Raw genomic sequence first — 20,766 nt, 5'->3', positions numbered from 1 at the left:
AGATAACAGCTGCCTGGTAGATCTAAGAACAACATTCAATAGTAAAAGCCCATGTCCCACTGGGACACATTCAGTTACATTGGGAAAAACAGCAGCCTGCCAGAAAGCATTTCTCTCCTAAAGTGCAGGCACAAGTCACATGACCAGGGGTAGCTGGGAAATTGACAAAATGTCTAGCCTCATGTCAGATTTCAAAATTGAATATAAAAAAATCTGTTTGCTCTTTTGAGAAATGGATTTCAGTGCAGAATTCTGTTGGAGTAGCACTATTAACTGATGTGTTTTTTAAAAAGAAACCATGTTTTCCAATGACAGTATCCCTTTAGCAATAAAAGCCTCAGCTGCAGCTCATTGGTGCTGGTTTACTCTTTGGACACGGCACAACAACCCATAATACACACAGAAATAACACAATGAGCTGCACACTTGGAGGCCTATTTACTCATTTCCAAGGTCGACGGAAAAAAATTGTGTGCCAAAAATTCAACAAAACTCCCTATGACTTTTTTTTACTAGAACTATAGTTTTTTCAAGAAAAAACTCAACAGATTATTCCCCAACAATATATACGAAAATATTCAAATCCACATTTTGTTGTTGTGTTATTCCTGAATTGAGGAAAAAAATACAGAGCCCATTAGACTGGCATAGGAAAGCTGACCCATTTGTTTTCACCTCCAATGCATTATCAACCTTTTGAGGTAAACTTTACTGTATGTAATGTGTAGATAAAGAAATCTCAAAAAGAATGCCTGCCCCACATATTTGAATTACAGCTGGAGTGGAAACAGGGTAAGACTGGGACACCCCAGTCCAGCATTGGTTGGAAAAACAGGATAAACATCTTGTAAGTGCTTACTAAAGTATATTTTGAAGACACAAAAATAAAAATAAAGTAAACATTTCACCATGCACAGATTAGAAGTGCACTTCCGCACTTGCCTATGAGTACGTGTGTGTTCACACGGTGAATAAAGATGTTTTAATCACACTGCTGTTCCGTTGAGTACGCGCTGCAAGGGAATCGTGTTCACTGTGAAGTCTCCCCAAAGCTGCAGGTTCGGGCACTGCATCTGGACCAGAGAAGTGGAGCAGTGAGTGACCTGTTAACATCAAATGTTTACTGTGAAGTTGAATTTTAAGCGAAAGGTCCGGGGCAGCTGCACCTGTACCCACTCACTCACACGGTGAGCGTCGCATGATTTATGCCTGTTTATCTTAAAGGGCTTGGAATGTAGTAGGGTTGGAGTATTCCCTAATTGGTATATTGGATATTTTAGTTGTGACTTGCACTTTGCCTGCAGTGAAAATTTTTGCGAAACTGTGTTAAAGGATAAGGAAACCCCCTAGGCGCAAAAATCCCTCCCCCCTCCCCTGTGTTGCCCCCCCTCCTCACCCCTGGCCTACCTGTCCCCCCAGGCAAATGCCCCTAATTTGTTACTCACCCCTCTGTGCAGGTCCTGTCCACAGACTTCACATGCACCATCTTCGCCCGAGCGATTTTCTTCCTGCTTTGACCAGTGTTTTTTAGCATGCACAGTAGGAGCATTTACCGGTATGGATCTACTGCGCTTGCGTCGAAAGTCACAAAGTTCATAAAGTCACGAAATTGGAAAATTTCGTGACTTTCGTAGATCCGTACCGGTAAATGCTCCTACTGCTCATGCACCAGAAGATTCCGATTAATCCAGGAAGAAGACTGCATTCCTTTAATGCAAAGGAAGTGTAAAGTAGCTGGAGACTTTAACATGAATCCTCATATAGACATAAAACGAGCTGTGAAAGGTGTTGCTAGTAAGAATCAATTGGCCCAAGCAAAAAACTTTTTGCAGTATTATACTGCAAACTACCCAGAACAAATGGAAGAGGCAGGAATCTACAAGCTAGGTGACTTATATTTAGCATCAACAATCAGGTTTCCGGACATAGCGAATACATTTGGATTACAACAAAGCCAACTCTATGCCTACCAACAAATAATACACTTTTTGCGTTCAGTTTGCCTGGATTACAAATCTCTTCGGAGAAGTACTTTAATAGAACATCTTTGTGGTAAGATCTGGGATGGAAAAGGGATTTTGTCTGACTGTTACAAATTATAGATACAGAGGGACGAGACTCAAAAATTGGCGTACATGGAGAAATGGGAACAAGATCTGCAAATTCAGTTTACACCAGCACAATGGAACGAGAATATTAATAGCCCGAAAGGGGCCACTCACTCTACCAATCATATCGAGGCTCATACGAAAATATCATGCAGATGGTACTTAACCCCTATGAGAATAGCAAATTCTCTCCGTCCTATCCTACTCTATGTTGGAGACAATGTGGGCAGATGGGTACAGCTCTACATATGTGGTGCCAATGTGTCAAAGTGGTACCCTTCTGGAACACGATTTTTGCGCTAGTGATCTTTAAGCGAGATATACCCCAGTTACCACAAATTGCATCACTTCAGATTTACCCTATTAAAATCACTAAAAAGGAAAGGAAACTACTGTTTCAAATCTTCAATACGGCGATAACTCTAATAGCGTCAACCTGGAAGCAACCGGCAACACCTTGCATTCAACACCTAACAAACCAGCTGAATGCGAGGAGAGCAATGGAAATATGGTCTGAGACTAATCTTGATTAGAGAGCAAAAATCTTAAATATTTGGGAACCATGGTCTACATATCAGATCTCCATGTCCGCCTTAACTACTTTGTAATTGAGGTTCTAGAGGTGTTGATAGTTTACAAGATATGCTTTGGGGAAAATTCACTAAAGGACGAAGCGAATAACGATATCGTTAATTCTTTAGCGTAGCACATTTTCGTTAATTTGCCGATTCACTAACGGACACTGGCGTAAATTCACTAGTGTTACTTCGCACCCTTATGCCTGGTGAATTTGTGCAACGGACGTAACTACGCAAATTCACTGACGCGCGCATTTTTCTGAACGCTACCTTTTACACTAGACTTCCTTCGCCACCTCAGACCAGGCGAAGTGCAATAGAGTAGATAGGGATTGCTTCAAAAAAAGTTAAACATTTTTCTAAGTCCCAAAAAACGCTGGCGTTTTTTCTTTTTTTATGGGTGATAGGCTGAAAAAGATCGAAATTTTTTTGGGGGCTGCCCTCCTTCCCCCCTACATTTCCTAACTCATGGCACCTTAACTATACAGTGGGCACATGTGTAGGGACAAAATAAAAATCTTATTTGCTGTTTTGAAGGTTTCCCAGGCTTGTGTAGTGATGCTGCATATTCCTCCATTGTAACTTCAATTTGGCGCGGTATGCAAATTAACCATCGCTAGCGTAACTTCGCTTTGCTTGGCGAATTAACGCTAGTGCAACTTTGCAACCTTACGCTTCCCCTGAGCGCAACTTTGGATTTTAGTGAATTTGCGTAGCACTGGCGAAAATATGCCTGGTGAAGTGCGGCAAAGCGGAAGCTGGCGCAACTACGAATCTTATTGAATTTGCCCCTATGTCTTGACTGCTGAGAGTATATTACAGGCCTTTGACAGACAGGGGAAATAGTTGAAACTTTGTTGTTATATTTTTATGCCACTGACTTAGTAATATCTGAAACTGTTTTTGACATATTTATCACACATGACCTGTACCATATTTTACTTTATTTTTTTATTCTAATAAAAGCAGATTTGTTTAAAAAAATGCATGTCATTTTGCCCTCCCAAAGCAGAAACAAGGTGCCATGGAAAAAAACGGCAATTTTGTCGCACAACAAAATTTTTTTGAGAATTTGCTCATCACTAGTAACAATGTAAATATACCTTAAAATTAAATTTCAGAACAAAGAGGCACAGAAAAGTATCAGACTGAACATTGTAGCCCTGCGATACAATACATTTTTCTGTTCTGACTTTATGAGTAGTATAGACCCATATCAGATTGCCATTGTGAAAGATAAATAACAGTTTAGCAAATGATTGATAGCTTTCCCTGAGGTCCCATTCCACAACAGCTATTGCTTCTCCTCCTGTTTATGGTAAATAGTGCAAATGAGGAATCTGACATAAGAGAGAGAGAGAAATGAGGGGAAACAGGCAGTGACAGGCACACACATCTTAAATAGGAGCATGCCCCAATTACCTTTTCTATCTAACCTTTCAGTGAAAGGATGCACAGTCAATCTTTATTAGTCTAACTAGATGTAATCAGATGTTTGATTCATATAATAAAAAAAAGTCTAGATTTCTATTGTGACATAATGAAAAAAAAAACAAAGACAAAATAGAAAAAATGTTGTGTCCTCACTGTATATCTAGGAGCCTGATTTTGTAGATGGATGAAAACATTTATACAAAAATTGCATACATTTCATAAAATGTATTTGGTGTATGAAGAAGGCTGCTTTTAAACATATATTCTGTATGATACTGACGGTGTGATCAATAACATACACAGATAACATAGAAATGCACAGGAGTTGTATATTATTCTAAGCTGATATTGGAGAATACAATCCATAATGCATGTTCATGTGCCTCAGGATAAGGGGTAAGATCTCCTCAAGCCCCTCTATTAACACTTGTGATCTATGCACAGTCAGAAAGTGCCATTGTTGTTTGAGGGCCAGGAACTTGTAGTCATCTCTGCTTTTTTTAATTCACACCCATTTTCCATGTCTGTACAGTATATTGTACACTCTCAGATTTGCTCTAGTGATTTTAATGTCATATTCTGTTTATGTCAAACAGAAGATCATGGCCCCTTTTTAACAAACATGAAACGAGAAGTAAAGGCCTAAGGCAAACTAATGGTTTCTTTGTTTGATATTAGCAGTAGTGTTTAGCAAGTGAGAATAAAGGGAAAATCTGCTTTAGGCAAAATATATTTTTTTAATATTAACTGGAATGTTGGGACATTCCTGCTCAGCATGATGAATATTGAATAGTATTGCCTCTGTGTACTTATTTCACCTTATACATAACCAAGCCAAACGGTAGATCTAGAGATCACTATACATAAATATTATGTTTGTTCATTAACAGAATCTGCCATTACATCGTTCCACCAGTTTTGGACTGGGCCGGCAGGACCCCGGCTAAAACCTGGTGGGCCCGGGCCTCGTAGGCTCCACCAGCCCAGATCTGTCCTTGAGCGGAAGCTGCTTCCTCAACCCCTGGCCCCCGGCAGGTTGTGGCTCTGGGAGGGGGGCCAGATGGTGCTTTGCATCCGGGGTGGGGGTCCCAAGGCAGCAGCCCCGGTGGACCTCCTGGGCCCCCCAGTCCAAGGCTACATTCCACAACATTGCTGCTCTTACCATAAATAACCATTTTTGCTTCAAATTAAGGTTTATTTCCTCAAGTCTAAAATAGGGGTAGTCATTTTATTGACTTATAATTTAATGAGCCAACAAGTCAACGCACCACTAATTACTACCACCAATAATTGCCACCAATTATTAGATTTGGGCTTATCAAGTAACCCATGATTGTGGACAATGTTCATTCAATGATTATCAAGGGCACCCTGTCAGACTGTGTTACTGTATTTTATAGAATGTGTCACCAAAATGTTACCAGTCAATTCTTTTCTGAAACTTTTCCTTATAATATTATTTCTAAAAAGAAAATCCTAATAAATACATTTTTGGAAAAAAAAAAATTAGTTGTGGGTCTACTGAAACCCTTTTTAGCCAATCAAAAATAACAGTTCAGAATATTTGCTTTTTTCCCTTTTCTCATTAGCCAATTACCCCCCTCCGATATCAAGGGTCTACCACTTCTTGCCTCATTATTTTACTATTTACATTTTTAAATATTTTGGGATTTAGTTTACTCCTTCCTGCAAAACCATTTTCACACTTTATTTTAGCTTGTCTCATCTGCATGCTTTATTGGCCTGTTTATACCTAATACATTTTTGTGCCTAATTAAAGCAAACTTGAGTCTCTTAAATGCCACTTACCTTTTTTATCAAACCATAATGGTTTTGCTTTGCAACTCTTTTCCTAGCTTACTAAGGAAATACTGTCAGGTATATTTGTTAAACAGAATTTTAAAGAAATTCCGTTTTCTTTCTGTGTTTAACCTTGTAAAAAAAAGTATTTCCCAATTAACATGTTGCAGAGATGCCGTAATACTGACAAATTTGCACATTTAAAATGTTTTCTCTTAGTCACTCCCTTATACAGTTGTCTCTGCAACATAATCTTAAAGGTGACCATGTTATAATCACGGCTCCCTCAATGTTCATCCGCACATTCTGGAGATTAATTTGGTATTCTTTAACTGGCCATACATGTAAAGATTTTTAAAAGATCTGATCGTCATCGTGAGACCACGCTTATCTCGAAACGATCTTACGAATTGTCCATCAACTAAAAAGACCAATTTGGCAGAAAAACAAAGGGGAGCTGCCTGCTTGGCCCTGCAAATATAGATAGATTGCACTGGGACCGACAAAAGATTTTTTAACCTGGCCGACAGATGACGGATGAAAAATCGTAAGATGTACGATCGTTCGAAACCCACTACCCGGACGATAATTTCGAAGGATTGGTCAGACTTTGCTAAAATTGGTCGTTTGGCAAGAAAAATCTTTGCGTCTATGGGGAGCTTTAGTTAATAAAAGAACCAAGAGATGGTCTTTCCTAGTAGGTTCCTGAACTACCTAAAATAAAAAGTTGTCATTTAGCACATATACAAAGCTGTTTGCTTTTCCTGACTCGGCAACGCCATAACTTCAGTCAATTTGGTTACAAATATATCTAGGTGTATCAATTTAGAATCATTTACAGGGTCGGTGACCCCCCCTCCCAGAGCTGCTTTAGAAGGTGAAAAATGACACTTTACACTTCAATATTAGAAAAACGGTTGACACATAGAAAATGGAAAGTAATTGGAAAAAGTCGTTATTTCTTGTGATCTATCTGAAAACAATTATTTGTTTGAAGGTGAACAACCCCTTTAAGGAAGGAGAAGAGGCGGGTTGCCGACTCTTTAACTTTTCTTTAACTAAATTGCAAAAAGTGTTTGGAAGGTGAACAGCCCCATTAATGAAGCTCTGCTCAGCAGGGACAAAGATAAGAAGTGTATCATCTAATGTATCAATTTAGAACAGTGACCCATAAATATTATGCTTGTTCATTAACAGAATCTGCCATTACAGCATTCCACCAGAGCTGCTTTATAAAGCCATAAGTAGGTGAAACAAGAAACGTTAACCTTCAATATAGAAAAGAGCCCTCTCGTGTTCTTCATACAAATTAGGTGGGGGCTCTCCTCTCTAGAAATGTGCAGCCTATGAAAAACAAATGCAATTTCACTTATATGTTATTACCTTCATTTCACTCTATGCATATGTTACAGTTTCTACATTTCTACAATTTGAATATAATCCTGCCAGGTGCCTCCAGCTAACGTGCCCCTCATTTTATAGTCAGCCTGGGTGTCTATACTGACAAGTAAATGCAAGAATAAAATCAATTATATACCATTCATAAGTATTTGTCATGATATGTCATTCCTGTTTATGTTTATTATGCCTGGTAAAACCTGTTGGTATATAGAAGTTTATTGGTTTCAGCTTGTTAGTTCTTTTTAGTGGATGAAGCCACTCCTGCTCTGATTCATTATAAGAAGTTCAAGGCCTAGGGTTGCAAAAAAAAATATTTTAAAAAATAGATTTTCTTAAAGAGCCATAGCGATAAAGCCAATGAAACAGTGGGGTTTGATCAATACTGTGTCCTCAAGGCGAACTGTGGCAGTCAGGAATCATGTGGGAAAACCCTCTACCTGTTACTGCCACCATCTGAGTTTGCTTTAATTGAATTGGGAAGCAATACCTACAGTTAGGGAAGCCCTGCAATAGTAGCTTTGCCTTCCTTAGTGGCATAGGGCAGCACTGATTATTACTACATGCCTGCATACAAAGAATTGAATGAAACAAACAATTTATTGTTTTTTATTTGCTAGCAATAACATTTAAAGGATTTTGTCATGTTACAAAATACATCAGCTAATAGCACTCCTCCAGCAGAATCAGGCATTGAAATCAGTTTTTTGTCTTTATTTTTTAAATCTGACATGGGGCTAGACATGTCAGTTTCCCAAATACCCCCAGTCGTGTGATTTGGGTTCTGATAAACCTTGGTCACTCTTTACTGCAGCACTACAAGTTGGAATGATGTCACCCCCTCCCTCTCCTCTCCCAGCAGCCTATGAACAGGACAATTGAAAGTTTAACAGCTCTCTGACATGCTCCCATGCCTGACTTATTCGTGAAAATTCCGATTCCCACTCTGACTCCTCCAGTTACACTGGAGAGTAGGAGAGACAATAGTCAGCTTGAAAGCAGTTCCATTGGGAAATGCTGGTTCTTTCTGAAAACACAGAATCAAGCAAAATGACCTGTAGGCTGCCTACACACCAATGCCATAAAATTAATTTATTGGTTCAAGAATACAATGTTCAATGGTTAGAATGAATTACTAAGTTTTCATCCGACAGTCGGATAAATGTAGTTCATACCTGCGATTTCTACTTCACTTCCTGCTATCTTCAGAACATCCAACACGTTGCATGCTTTTCGTCGCATGTCGACATGTCGGCTCGAGCCGCATCGTGGAGTTCCTCCCATGGGTAAAAAACTCTTCATGCCGTGTTTAGTGATTCTCAGTGTGTACATAGTGGGTGTCCTGTGTCACATTTTGTTCCCAAAAGTATCTGACAATGCAGTTAGTAAAAAAGGAAACAGCTGAATGCCAAGAACAAATAGAGCTCTGGCACTGGGAGTGGTACTTTGGCTCCAGTGAGACTGCTAGCAAGGGTTTAAGGTGGAAGAATGAAATAAAATGGAGATAGTATAAGTATGTGATGCTTTTAAGGCATTGGTTGGCAAAGACCACAATGATGCACTTCTGGCAGCCTAACCAACGAATGTGTGGCAACAGTAACCATACCTACTTAATATACACTCATATATGTTTATTCCAGGGCTGTCAGCTGGAAACTCCATAATTGCGAGTGATATGGCTTATTATACCATCACCCTACTATGTGAAAGCAAGCAATGAAATGTAGGCAGTGGGTAGGGATGTAGTAGTAGTAGGATAAAAGGTAGTTGGATTTGGAGATGGATTGGCAATAAAAAAAAAGATGGGGTTCGAACTACGATGGTATTTGTGGAATTGGGTTTGGATGAAATGGAGGCAGTGCCAGGCTAAGGCAGGCAGGCACCCTAGGCAACCCAGCTGACTGCGTCACCCCCTCCAATACAAGTGAATGTACATGTGCAAAAAATCGCACGCATTTGCAGAAGAGCATATGCACCGAAGTTGCGCCACAGGTGGGGGAACATAAATAAATAAATAAAGTATTAGATAGATTATTGTATGATCCCCTTATGTATTTATACATGGTTATCACATCACGTCTTTCTTACACACCAGCAAATGATTCTGTATTTTTCTTTGGTGAGTTCTGCTCTGCAGCAGACAAGCCAGTGTACCAGCCATATAATGACTTTAGTATTAGGTGATTATAAAGCCTAGAATATCGGTTGAAAATATTGAATGTGCTGGTGTTTAAGAAGGGATGAGCTTTTTTTTTTTTACTTTTAAGTCGGCTGATTTTATAGGAGTGCATATAACATACTGTTTAACTAAGAAAGTATATAAATGGTTTTAGCCAGAGATTGAATGAGGGGTAATAATATAAATCAGTTAGAGATTATCTGATCTGTTGCTGTGTTACTGCATTGCTGTAGATGTGATAATTGGGAAAGTCAAACTCCATGTGCAATTTTTGCCTAATAAAAATGACAGCATCAAAAATCTAGATATATCAAATGTGAAATATGTTGTGTTCTGTCAGAGTACTTTTTTCAGAATTTACCAGCTACAAAATAGTATTGTGGTGCGGATTCTCCCAAAACAGTAACCCATAATCCATTGCTAGTTGCCGTGCTTGTTGGGTTTCGGTTATTTGGCTGGAATGGCAAAACTTAAAACTGAGCCTAGAGATGTCATTTTTGTTTAAAGCTAAGTAAAATGATCATTATTACCCTTTACTTATATGATGTCTCATACAGCAATTCCTCAGACAACTCTAAGGGGGTTATTTACTAAACTCCGAATGCATAAATCACAAAAAAATCATGATTTGTTTTGTTATAAAATCAGACTTTTAAAAAATCACGAATTCTTCAGAATTTATTAAACCATGAAGATGGAAAAGTCTGAATCTGAAAATCCGGCATCTAAGACCTGTCGAGGTTGCATATACAGATGCAGCCACTTTGGTTTGTCTGTTTGACACAGAATAACTAAACACAGATATCCCATTTATCTCATTTAACACAGAAAACTGTGACACAACATCCCATCTAATTAAAGCATTCACCATTGTGAACAATGGTGCTTTGGTATGCTAATGAAAAGGTTAAATGCATTAAATGAGTTAAGATAACTTTAGATAACACAGTTTCTTCAATTAACTCTGAGTCATGACGCATTTAACTCACAAATCCAAGTGGCTTCATCTGTAAGTCAATTGGAGAAGTCCCAATGTTTTTTTGATGTGCGATGGGTTTCGTGCAATACCCTGAAGTTTTCAGAGTTTTTGGGTGAAAAGTCAAAAAAAGTCGTAAAATTCGTGAAAATCGGATGAAGAAATCCGGAAAAATCGTGAAAATCGGATTTTTACCCACAAAGCAGAGTTTGTATCAGAAAATATTGAGATAAATTCTGAGTTTGATAAATAACCCCTTAGAATCATCAGAATGGGATGTTTATTAGTGTTACAGGGGCAAGTGGGAAACTGAGTCAGGCCCATTAATCACGCGCAACCTTAGTCCACACTAATACCTAGGGACATACATCCTGTAATAAATCAGAGGCATCTACCCAAACATGACAAAAAAGAGACTGATACATATTTATATTTAAGAAAAGGCTTTTTTATTGATTTGTTGAACCTTATATGTTGATCCAGAGGAAGGCAAAGAAAAACCCTCAGCAAAACGGGGGCCAATTAGTCTTGCTGAGGGAAAAAAATTCCTTCCTGACCCCAAAATAGGCGATCGGATTGCTCCCTGGATCAAACTCTCTCTTTATATATAACATAATATCTAAATAGTAATACTGAAATTGAAAGTCTGTACTAATAAACACTGTAGTATCTATAAAGTGCCTACATTTTAAATTCTATACAAATATATTATAATATAAACATCTTAAACTCTATACCTGTAATGATTATCAAAATATTAATACTAAAATATTACTACACTGAACTAAATTTAAAAAAAATATTCATATTTAAATATAAAACACCAATATTTAGTAAAGCATTTAACATTCCATGAATATATTATAATATAAGGATTTAAAAGAAAAAATCTAGAGCATACATCAAATATCGATCCATCCCGTAAACCCATTATCCAGAATGCTCTGAATTATGGAAAGCTCATCTCCCATAGACTCAAGTTTAATCAAATAATTTAATTGTTTTTTAAATGATTTACCTGGTCCCATACCTGTATTAAAATACTACTACACTAAACTATGCAACATATTTATCAATGTTTAAATCTAAAACACGAACATAGAGCAAAGCATTTATGTTAAATTAAATACAAATAATAATCAGCATTTAAATACATAAATATCTATGTAACTGTTTCAAAATATTATTCCTTAAATACTTCTATAATAAATAGGGATGGGCGAATTTTTTCACCTTGTTTCGCCGAAAAAATGACGCCCATAGACTTGTATGACACCGTGCGTCAAAATAAAAAGACGTGCGTCAAAAAAATTTTGCCGCGCGACAATCTATGTCCATAGATTTTAATGGGCGTCGGTGACATTTTATCGGCGGCGAATTTTTGACGAAACTGGTAAAATTTGCTCATCCCTATTTTTAAGCTATACTTTTTTCTTATCTATCAGTACAGGTATTGGATCCATTATCTGTAAAACCAGTATCCAGAAAGCTTCAAATTATGGGAAGGCCATCTCCCATAGACTCCATGAAATATTTCAGTTTTTTAGTAACAATTTCCTTTTTCTGTGTAATTATAAAACAGTACCTTGTACTTAAGATATGGTTAATCCTTACCAAAGGCAAACCCAACCTATTGGGTTTAAATTAATATTTAATTAATATTTATAGGATTTTATAGTAGACTTTATGGATGGTGATCCAAATTAAGATTTATCTGGAAAACCCTGATAACCCTGAACATAATAGGTCCCATACTTATACCTGTACTTACATTTAGAACTCTATAACATATAGTATTAACATTTCAATATAAATCTCTATGCAATATGACATATTAAAATATAAATAATTAAATATAATAATTTACACTAATAAAAAGGGTCAATAAGTTATATCCTAAACTCTATAATAACATATGTCAAAAATATGAATGATATATTAATAAAAGGATGAATGTGGAACTTATAGGAAGTCTTTCTTCCACATCTTCTTCATCCGCAGCTTGAATGGCAAGTCCTAGAATTAAAAAAGAAATAACATTAGTTCTTATGCACTCCTACACTGTCATTAAAGTATGTTAGTTGCCTCCAGACTATGTCAGTCCTACAAATGGTGTGTAAATTCTTCCAGTAGTAGAGCTGTATGTATGTCCCACAAGCCATTTGCCCCATTTTTTTACTCACCCCTCCGTGCAGATTCTGGCTTCGGAGTACACGCCAGCCATCTTCTTCCTTCGGTCTTTTTCAGAAGTTTTGGCGCATGCGCAGTTGGAGTAGATTTCCGGTCCTGAATCAGTGCACATTCGCAGAAAGTCACGGAAATTTCTGAAAATTCTAAAGTTTTCATGACTTTCGGGGCATGCGCAGTTGTTCGGGACCGGAAATCTACTCCAACTGCGGAGAAGAAGAAGATGGCTGCCGTGAACTCCGAGGCCAGAATCTGCATGGAGGGGTGAGTAAAAAATTAGGGGCATTTGCCCGTGGGGGCAGGTAGGCTGGGGCGAGGAGGGACGGGGGTCTACCCAGGGTAGTGGGAGGGTTTTTTAAAACTACGGGTTGAATTCTCCTTTAAAGTTTATCAGTATCTTATATATAAATCTAATACTTTGAAAAAATCAATTCTCAGTCACACTTCAGGCCCTCCTACCCAAGGGGGCCCATTTTATTAGTTTACAACCCACCTAGACTGACTGAGAGGTGGGCCGTACCAAGTAATTAGAAAAAAACCTAATCATGCCACTGATCCACCCCAAGTACACCTATTATACCCCAAATATACCAACAAATCACCCAAACTCCAACCTACTTCCCCGCAAGTTCTACCCCCTTTATAACCCCCCTGCCCCATTGATGACAGCCCTGCACACAGGAAGAGCATAATTGTAATTTATTACCTTGTCTGGCCGGACTTCCTCTGGAGTTGGGGGTTTGGGCGCACACTGGGAGCAAAAGGCTGGACTGATATTGGGGACACGGAAGTAAAAAAAGTCCCTCTGTCTTGCGTGCCACCTGATGGCCAAGCCATGGTTCTGATGTCTTTCACGCTTCCATACCCAGTGGGTCGGGTTATCTTCCATTGCCTAAAGGAATAAGAAGCATTATAAATGTATCTTAACTTTGTTTTGAGAATCAAGTTTAAGTCCAACTCTGATAAAAAACATTCTGAAACCATCCATAATAATAGGCCACAACTTTGTCTTGTACCATAGGAAAAAGTGCACAGCAGCACGACTGACTTACTAATTACATTATTGCTTTGACTACAGGTAAGTGTTAAGCAACTATGCATATTCCCAGTACATAGTATTATTTATGACTCATCTATATTCTGTGTGCAAATTCATCTTCTCTATCTTTGGCCAATTTTTAATTGAATGTACAATATAGTGACATCCATTATAGGACAAGGAAAGTGTAAATCACTGTGGGGAAGGAGGCAATTTTTTAGGCTCCCCTCGGTGAATAAAGTCACTAACACTTAGATCCCTCTGGTATAAAAAAAAAAAATCAGCAGCCTGGAGTATTTTCCAGTGAGCACTGCACTGCCTTCTTCACTGAGCTCCAAGGGAACCTTTGAGATTGTCTAAGACCATTCTGTATGCACAATATAGGAACATGCAAAGCAATCCTGCACAGCAGCAGAACTTCAAAGACCAGGGCCCCAGCAGGAGCAGCTAATAGTCACCTGCAGGCAGCAGCGATTCTGGTGAAGAAGCCGCCTGAGGCTGCTCCTCAAAATGCCACCCCCCCTCGCCAGTTTACCCATCGGATTGGGAGGCATCCAAGGCAGGAACACTAGTGCGGAGAGTGCAACTGCGCTCTCTCACACTAGTAAAGCCGAATTTCCGGTTTTAAAACCAGAAATCCAGCTCTTAAAAGTACAGGAGCGACTTTTTGCCGCCCCTGGAAATGTACCTGGCGCTGCCGCCTGAGGTGAGCGCCTTAGCCTGCCTCATTGGCCGAGCACTCCTGCCTGCAGGATATATCACACCTGCCCCCCATGAAGCACAGGTGATTTTAAGATCAGGTTAAACTATTTTTGAAGCAACCAATTACTAACCCCATGTGCCTGGTGCAGATATAGGAGCAGCAGGGCTCTAATACATCATGCTGCAGCTCAGACTTGAAGGCACATGGGATTTGCAGCCTAAGGTACTACAATGGTCTGGCCATTCCTGTCAAGTCTTACAAGTGAGAGAATAAGTAAGATACACAAAGTGCATCAAAAGAGAAAATCATCAATTATGCCAGCTATCCTCCACATGGGAAGCCCAAAGTACATTTGGGAAGTACCCCCATATACCATGAATGAGCAAAAGATCTGAAACTGTATATTATGATTGGCAAAGTAATACCCACCTCCTCACAGGATGTTCTGCTCACCAGGGCTTTGAAACCCATTCTCACCCACAACTCCAGTTTGCAGATCCTCAGCTCCTGCCTTGTAATCCAAAATTCCTCCCCTAGGCACCAGGGGTAAATCAGGTCATGGAAAGGTGTCTCGTCTTCCATTTCATTGGCCAGAAGCCTAAAAGTAAAATACATTAATGACACACAACACTCCAATGCAAGGGAACCATATTCATTCTGTATAGTAACAGATATGGGACTGGTTATCCAGAATGCTGGGGACCTGGGGTTTTCCTGATAATGGATCTTTCTGTAATTTAAATAGTCATACCTTAAGTCTACTGTAAAATCATGTGCATATTACATTAACTCAATAAGTTGGCTTTGCTTCCAAAAAGGAATAATTATATCTTATCTTACAGGGTACGGTTTTATTATTACAGAGAAAAGGAAATCATTTTTAAAAATGTTGATTAAAATGGAGTCTATGGGAGATGGCAGTTCCGTAATTTGGAGCTTTTTGGTTAACAGGTTTTCGGATAACAGATCCCATACCTGTAACAAAATATGGAAACTGAAAATAAAATTTGTGTTATATAAATGCATGCAGCTATTTGATCAGCACTACTCAGATTTGGAAATGCACAGAGGTTCAACCCTAGATAGTAACAGTGAGAAGTGTATAAGCAGCACTTGGCATTTGACAGGTGGTGGGTTTTTTAATAACAATGATCTACTGTGGGGTATATTTATCAAAAGGTAAAATAGGTCACCTAAGGGTCCCAGAGGGACCGCCTCTGTCCAGTTGTTTGGAAAAATTAAAGCATATTTATCGAAAAATAAACTCTCACATAAACCTTAAAAAAATATGTATCCAATGGAGTCCCACTCTACCTTTTGATAAATATGTTCCTATAGCTTTTAATTCAATTCATTTCTATACAGGTTTGTATCTCCCATAAACATGTTATGTAATTACCAGCTCCCTTTTGTCTATCATTTATGGTGTAAAGAAAATTACTTACAGGGCTGCGAAAAAGTTCATCATGGTGTATTCTTCTTTCTTGAGCTCGGCGCGCTGGAAATAGACCTTCACCATAGCCAGAAGGTACTAAAGAGACAGAAATATAGTATGCTCAGGCTATTTAATATTTCTCACCTTAGTGCAGGGGTCCCCAACCTTTTTTTACCCATGAGCCACATTCAAATGTAAAAAGAGTTGGAGATCAATACAACCATGAAAAAAAGTCTTGGGGAGGCCAAATAAGGGCTGTGATTTGCTATCCCGTAGCCCCTGTGTGGACTGGCAGCCTATAGGAGGTTCTGTTTGGCAAAACACTCTGTTTACGCAACGAAAATTTGTCTCCAAGCCTGCTTTGAGGCCACGGAGAGCAACATCCATGGGGTTGGTGAGCAACATGTTGCTCGCAAGCCTCTGGTTGGGGATCACTGGCTTAGTGCAACATATTTAGCCAGATCAGGTGTATTTCATGTATAATTCCCTTCATTCTGCCCAATCAGTAAAACTTATTTTGTACATTTTATAATTATAGAAAATTAACCTTTAACTTAAATACCAACATTATTACCCATGTTGTAGCCCATCCTCATCGCAATGTGTTAATAGAGAATTTACCTTATCTGTCACCTTCCTGCAGGAGTCCATTACCAGGCTTCTACTGATCCGTGGATGTTCTACAAAACAAATTGAAATTAATTTGTGTAAATCTAAATGTAAGAAACATATTTCAGCAGAAATCCGACTGATAAACAATACAAGCCTCATTGATGCCATGCACTTTTTTTGATTATTTTTTTGGGCAATAGCTACACTGTCATCCTCTAGTGTCAACCATAGGAATGGGCAAATTTGACCCGTTTCTTTTCGCCAAAAATTAGCCGCCGGCGAAATGAGGCCGACGCCCTTTAAAGTTTTGTCACGCTGCGAAATTTGTATTTTCAACGCGCGTCTTGGTTTTTTTTTTACGTACGCCGCCATACAAGTCGATGAGCGGCGAAACGACGAAACAAGCTGAAAAAATTCCCTAGTCAACCACAATAATAATGTCACTCACTGCTATGGCTTGACAAGAGGCAGATATGACACTAAACACTGGGGGCAGATTTAAGACTGTTTGAGGCTTTCGGCACATACTGTAGCATTATGCCTCCCCACTATGCTCTAAGGTACAGTGAGCCGCACTACTGGAGCAATGGTGTCCTGTAACTCACATCAGCCATTGAGCATTTTTATTTTGTGCCACCTAAATCGCATACTAATGGAGGGTATACAAGTTTCCCATATACTGTAGCTGCAAGTTTTACAAACAGGCAAGTATTAGAGTTGTTGTAAAAATGAGTGCTTTTCATAAATAATGCTATTAAAATAGGTTCCACCATTATTTTTCCATTTTGTGCCTTGTTCACTTTATGTAAATGTGACCTCCGGAGAATAACTTCTATTTTCTAATTTGTAGCACAGTATATAGCAAACTGTTTCCTGATTACATAAATGCTAATATTTTGTGTGGATATATTGATTATGCTTCTGCCATCCTATTTTAGTGAAAGTGCAGGAGATTATCTTACCCAGCAGTTGGTAGAAATCGGTGCTGGTGACTGAAGCAGGTTCAGGCCTGAAAAGAGGGTAAAAAATATAGAAGTCAACTTGCAATTAAATAATAACATTTTCAATTAGTACTAACAATGGTGGAGAACTAGAAAGATGAGCTAGATAAAATCATACTATACCCAGGTATTTAGCTTAATATTCATTATTAGCGGGCAGATTTATCAACGGTCGAGGTGAATTTTCAAATTCAGAAAAATCTAATTTCAAGCTATGTTTGTGTACTTCGATTTTGGGAATATTCCAAATTTTATTTAAATTTGAAAATTCGAATTTGGAAATTTATCATGTACTGTCTCTTTAAAAATTAGTCTTCAACCATTTGCCATCTAAAACCTGCCGAATTGTTGTTTTAGTCTATGAGGGACCTCCTAGAAGCTACTTGGAGTCAATTGGTGGACTTTGAAAAATCAAAGGTTTTTTTTTTGAGAAAAACGTTGCTTCGAATTCGATCGAATGCGCTATTACTTCGATTCATACAATTCAAATCAGGCTGAATATGGACCTATTCGATCAAAATTTGACCTATTCAGCCAAAAAAAACTTTGGTTTAATTTTGGTTGGTCTTTTTGAATTTGAATTTTGAAGTTTTTCATATTCAAAATTCGACCCTTGATAAATCTGCCCCTATGTGTCATTGCCCTAATGGACATGTGTGTTGATTCCTAGATATCTCTTTGAGGCTGCCAGAATATATCCATTTTTGCTGTCAGTGCTAGTGCACCTATAAAAGTGTTAAGAAGGACTGTATTTGATGGCTTTATAATTTAGCAATATAAAATATTGTGTGTTCTCATGTGCCCTGGCAATCCAACCTCTTCCGTTTTTCCAAAAACATAAGTATATTTCCATCCACTACCTGGCAGTATCTACGGGACCCTCACTGGCCTCCTCGGTGGGTCTCTTCTTCATCGACTCTTCGAGGTCAGGTGACAAAGCCTCGGTATATGTACTTTTCTTCTCTTGCCTAAAATGAAAATATTACATGTTTAAACTTTTTGTTTTTGCATTTCTATACCTAAGTATTTTGTTAAATAGTAATTATGAAGCTAATAAGAAAGAATGGCACACTGGGAAAGGCACTATTCATTTTTACTGCCAATGCAAGTACTAGATAAGGCATTGGAATGGTGAGTCCTGCAATAGATTTATTAATCTAAGCTCTAATTAATCCTCAATGGAGGCAAAACAATCTTGTTTAATGGTTAAATTGTATTTTTAGAAGACTTAAGGTGTGGTGATCCTAATTATGGAAAGATCCCTTATGTAGAAAACAGTCTGGTATATAAGGGCTATTCCTGAAATATATGAAATAAGACCGTTGATATTTGACCGTTGGTATGGACTCCCAACTGTATTTGCAACCCTCTACATAGCATTTACTAGAATGCAGGCCAATTTGGCACATACTCAATCATTTATACCCATGTTTTAAAATTCTCTTACTTACCTACTAGCCATTATCCAGTCAGTGGCAAATCTGTAAGGACTGAAAACCTAGAAGAAAAAAACCTGCAAAAAAAAACTGTTGGGTGTGCAGTGAAATGAGTGAAGGTTGTGTTACTGTGTAGGGATGATGCTGTGTGGGCTAATATGTGTCAGAAAGTGCAGGAATATGTTTAGGAGTAAGGTGTGTGTATGTGTGAAGTATTTAAGGGATATTTTGCTTTAAACTGTGTCGAAATCTCCAAAAAATCAATGAAATCACTCCTCAGCTCTGATACTCCTCTAACTCCTCTAACAGTCAAGACCGTTATGAAGCTTTAGCTGCTTGAGCCAATCAGATTGCGTATAAATGGCATGTGCCACCTTTGCTTTGCCAGCTTCATTTACTGGTCACCTGTTTAGAAGCAAGCATCTTATTGGTTGGTCTAGGTTACTGCATCTGGGCAAACGTTGTGCCTGGGGATAGACTCATTGATATTGGGGTTACTTTGTCAAATCACATGCTTAGAGTTAATGGATCACTAAACACTAGGGCGAGAGCTACACTTTGTCTCAAGCAAGCAGCAGTACCCATCAAATAACACTGAGCCATTTCTTAATCTCTTACAGCTTTCCAAGCTAAACAGCTTTTATAAACAGTGTTTTTCATATATATATATATACGTTGCCTGCGTCCAGGCCCCATACTTTTGATATCTGCACATGAAGCACTGAGAGATCCTGTTTTATGAGCAGGATTCGACCTGTCACCACTCTGTGTGCTTCTTCCATTCTCATTCACTAGTATTAGCAGTGGTGACTAGTGATGGGCAAATTTATTCGGCAGAAGCAAATTCGCGGCGGCGAATAAATTCACAACAATTCCGACGCCGGCGACAATTCCGACGCCGGCGACAATTCCGACGCTGGCGAAAAATTAACGTACACCATTGACTTTCGACGTCAGCGTCAAAATATTGCAGCCAATCTGCCAAATGGATCCTTTCACCTCTCTGTCTTGTGACACTTGTGACCTAACATTATTACTCATTATTCATTTTTTTACATGAATAAGTGCATTTAAAGCATGGTAGAGAGGAATAAAGCATATGAGGGCTCATTTATTAACGCAGCTTCAATAATAGAAAACAGATTATAATGTAGAGAGTGATATTCTGACACAATTTGCACTCGGTATTCATGTTTTATTATTTGTGATTTTTGAGTTATTTAGCTTTTTATTCAGCAGCTCTCCAGTTTGCAATTTCTGTAATCTGGTTGCAGGGGTCCAAATTACCCTAGCAACCATCCATTGATTTAAATAAGATTCTGGAATATGAATAGGAGAGGGCCTGAATAGAAAGATGAGTAATAAAAAGTATAACAATACATTTGTAGTATTACAGAGCATTTGCTTTTTAGATGGGGACAGTGACCCCAATTTGAGAGCTGGAGTGAGAAGACGGAAAATAATTCAAATCTATGATAAATAAAAATGAAGGCCATCTAAAAAGTTGCTTAGAATTAGCCATTCTTTAACATACTGAAAGTTAAAAGGGTTTTTCACCTTCTAAACACTTTTTTTTCAGTTCAGTTGTTTTCAGATTGTTCCCCAGAACAATCTGACTTTTTTCAATTGCTTATCATTATTTGTTTTTTACTGTTTTTCCAAAATCTAAGTTTAAAGTTTTATGTTCGTGTCTCTGGTGTTTGAGTCTGGCAGCTCAGTAATTCAGGTGCAGACTCTGAACTGTTATAATTTTGCAACATTTATTTGATACATTTCTCAGCAGCATCTCTGGAGTATTAGCATTGTATCAATTCTAACAGCTGCCTTTAATGAAACCCAATGATCCTGCTCACCAGGGACAAAGGAAATAAATTTATCAA

The 20,766-nt window shown here is 38.4% G+C and overlaps 1 protein-coding gene across 1 annotated transcript; it reads right to left on the bottom strand.

The window, feature by feature from the left end:
* Window positions 1–12,199: 12,199 nt before the first annotated feature.
* Window positions 12,200–19,276, bottom strand: LOC108718769 (speedy protein 1-B-like). The gene is made up of 8 exons (XM_018267189.2): window positions 18,902–19,276; window positions 18,311–18,418; window positions 17,412–17,458; window positions 16,459–16,517; window positions 15,848–15,933; window positions 14,832–15,000; window positions 13,367–13,552; window positions 12,200–12,489 (listed from the first exon to the last, which is right to left on the bottom strand). Exons 1-8 carry the CDS (start codon window positions 18,910–18,912, stop codon window positions 12,436–12,438), a joined length of 720 nt encoding a protein of 239 aa, XP_018122678.2. The 5' UTR covers window positions 18,913–19,276; the 3' UTR covers window positions 12,200–12,435.
* Window positions 19,277–20,766: the final 1,490 nt, after the last annotated feature.

Source organism: Xenopus laevis, chromosome 6L (assembly GCF_017654675.1).
Source record: "Xenopus laevis strain J_2021 chromosome 6L, Xenopus_laevis_v10.1, whole genome shotgun sequence".
NCBI classification, from domain to species: domain Eukaryota; kingdom Metazoa; phylum Chordata; class Amphibia; order Anura; family Pipidae; genus Xenopus; species Xenopus laevis.
This window is presented reverse-complemented; position numbering and strand designations above follow the sequence as displayed.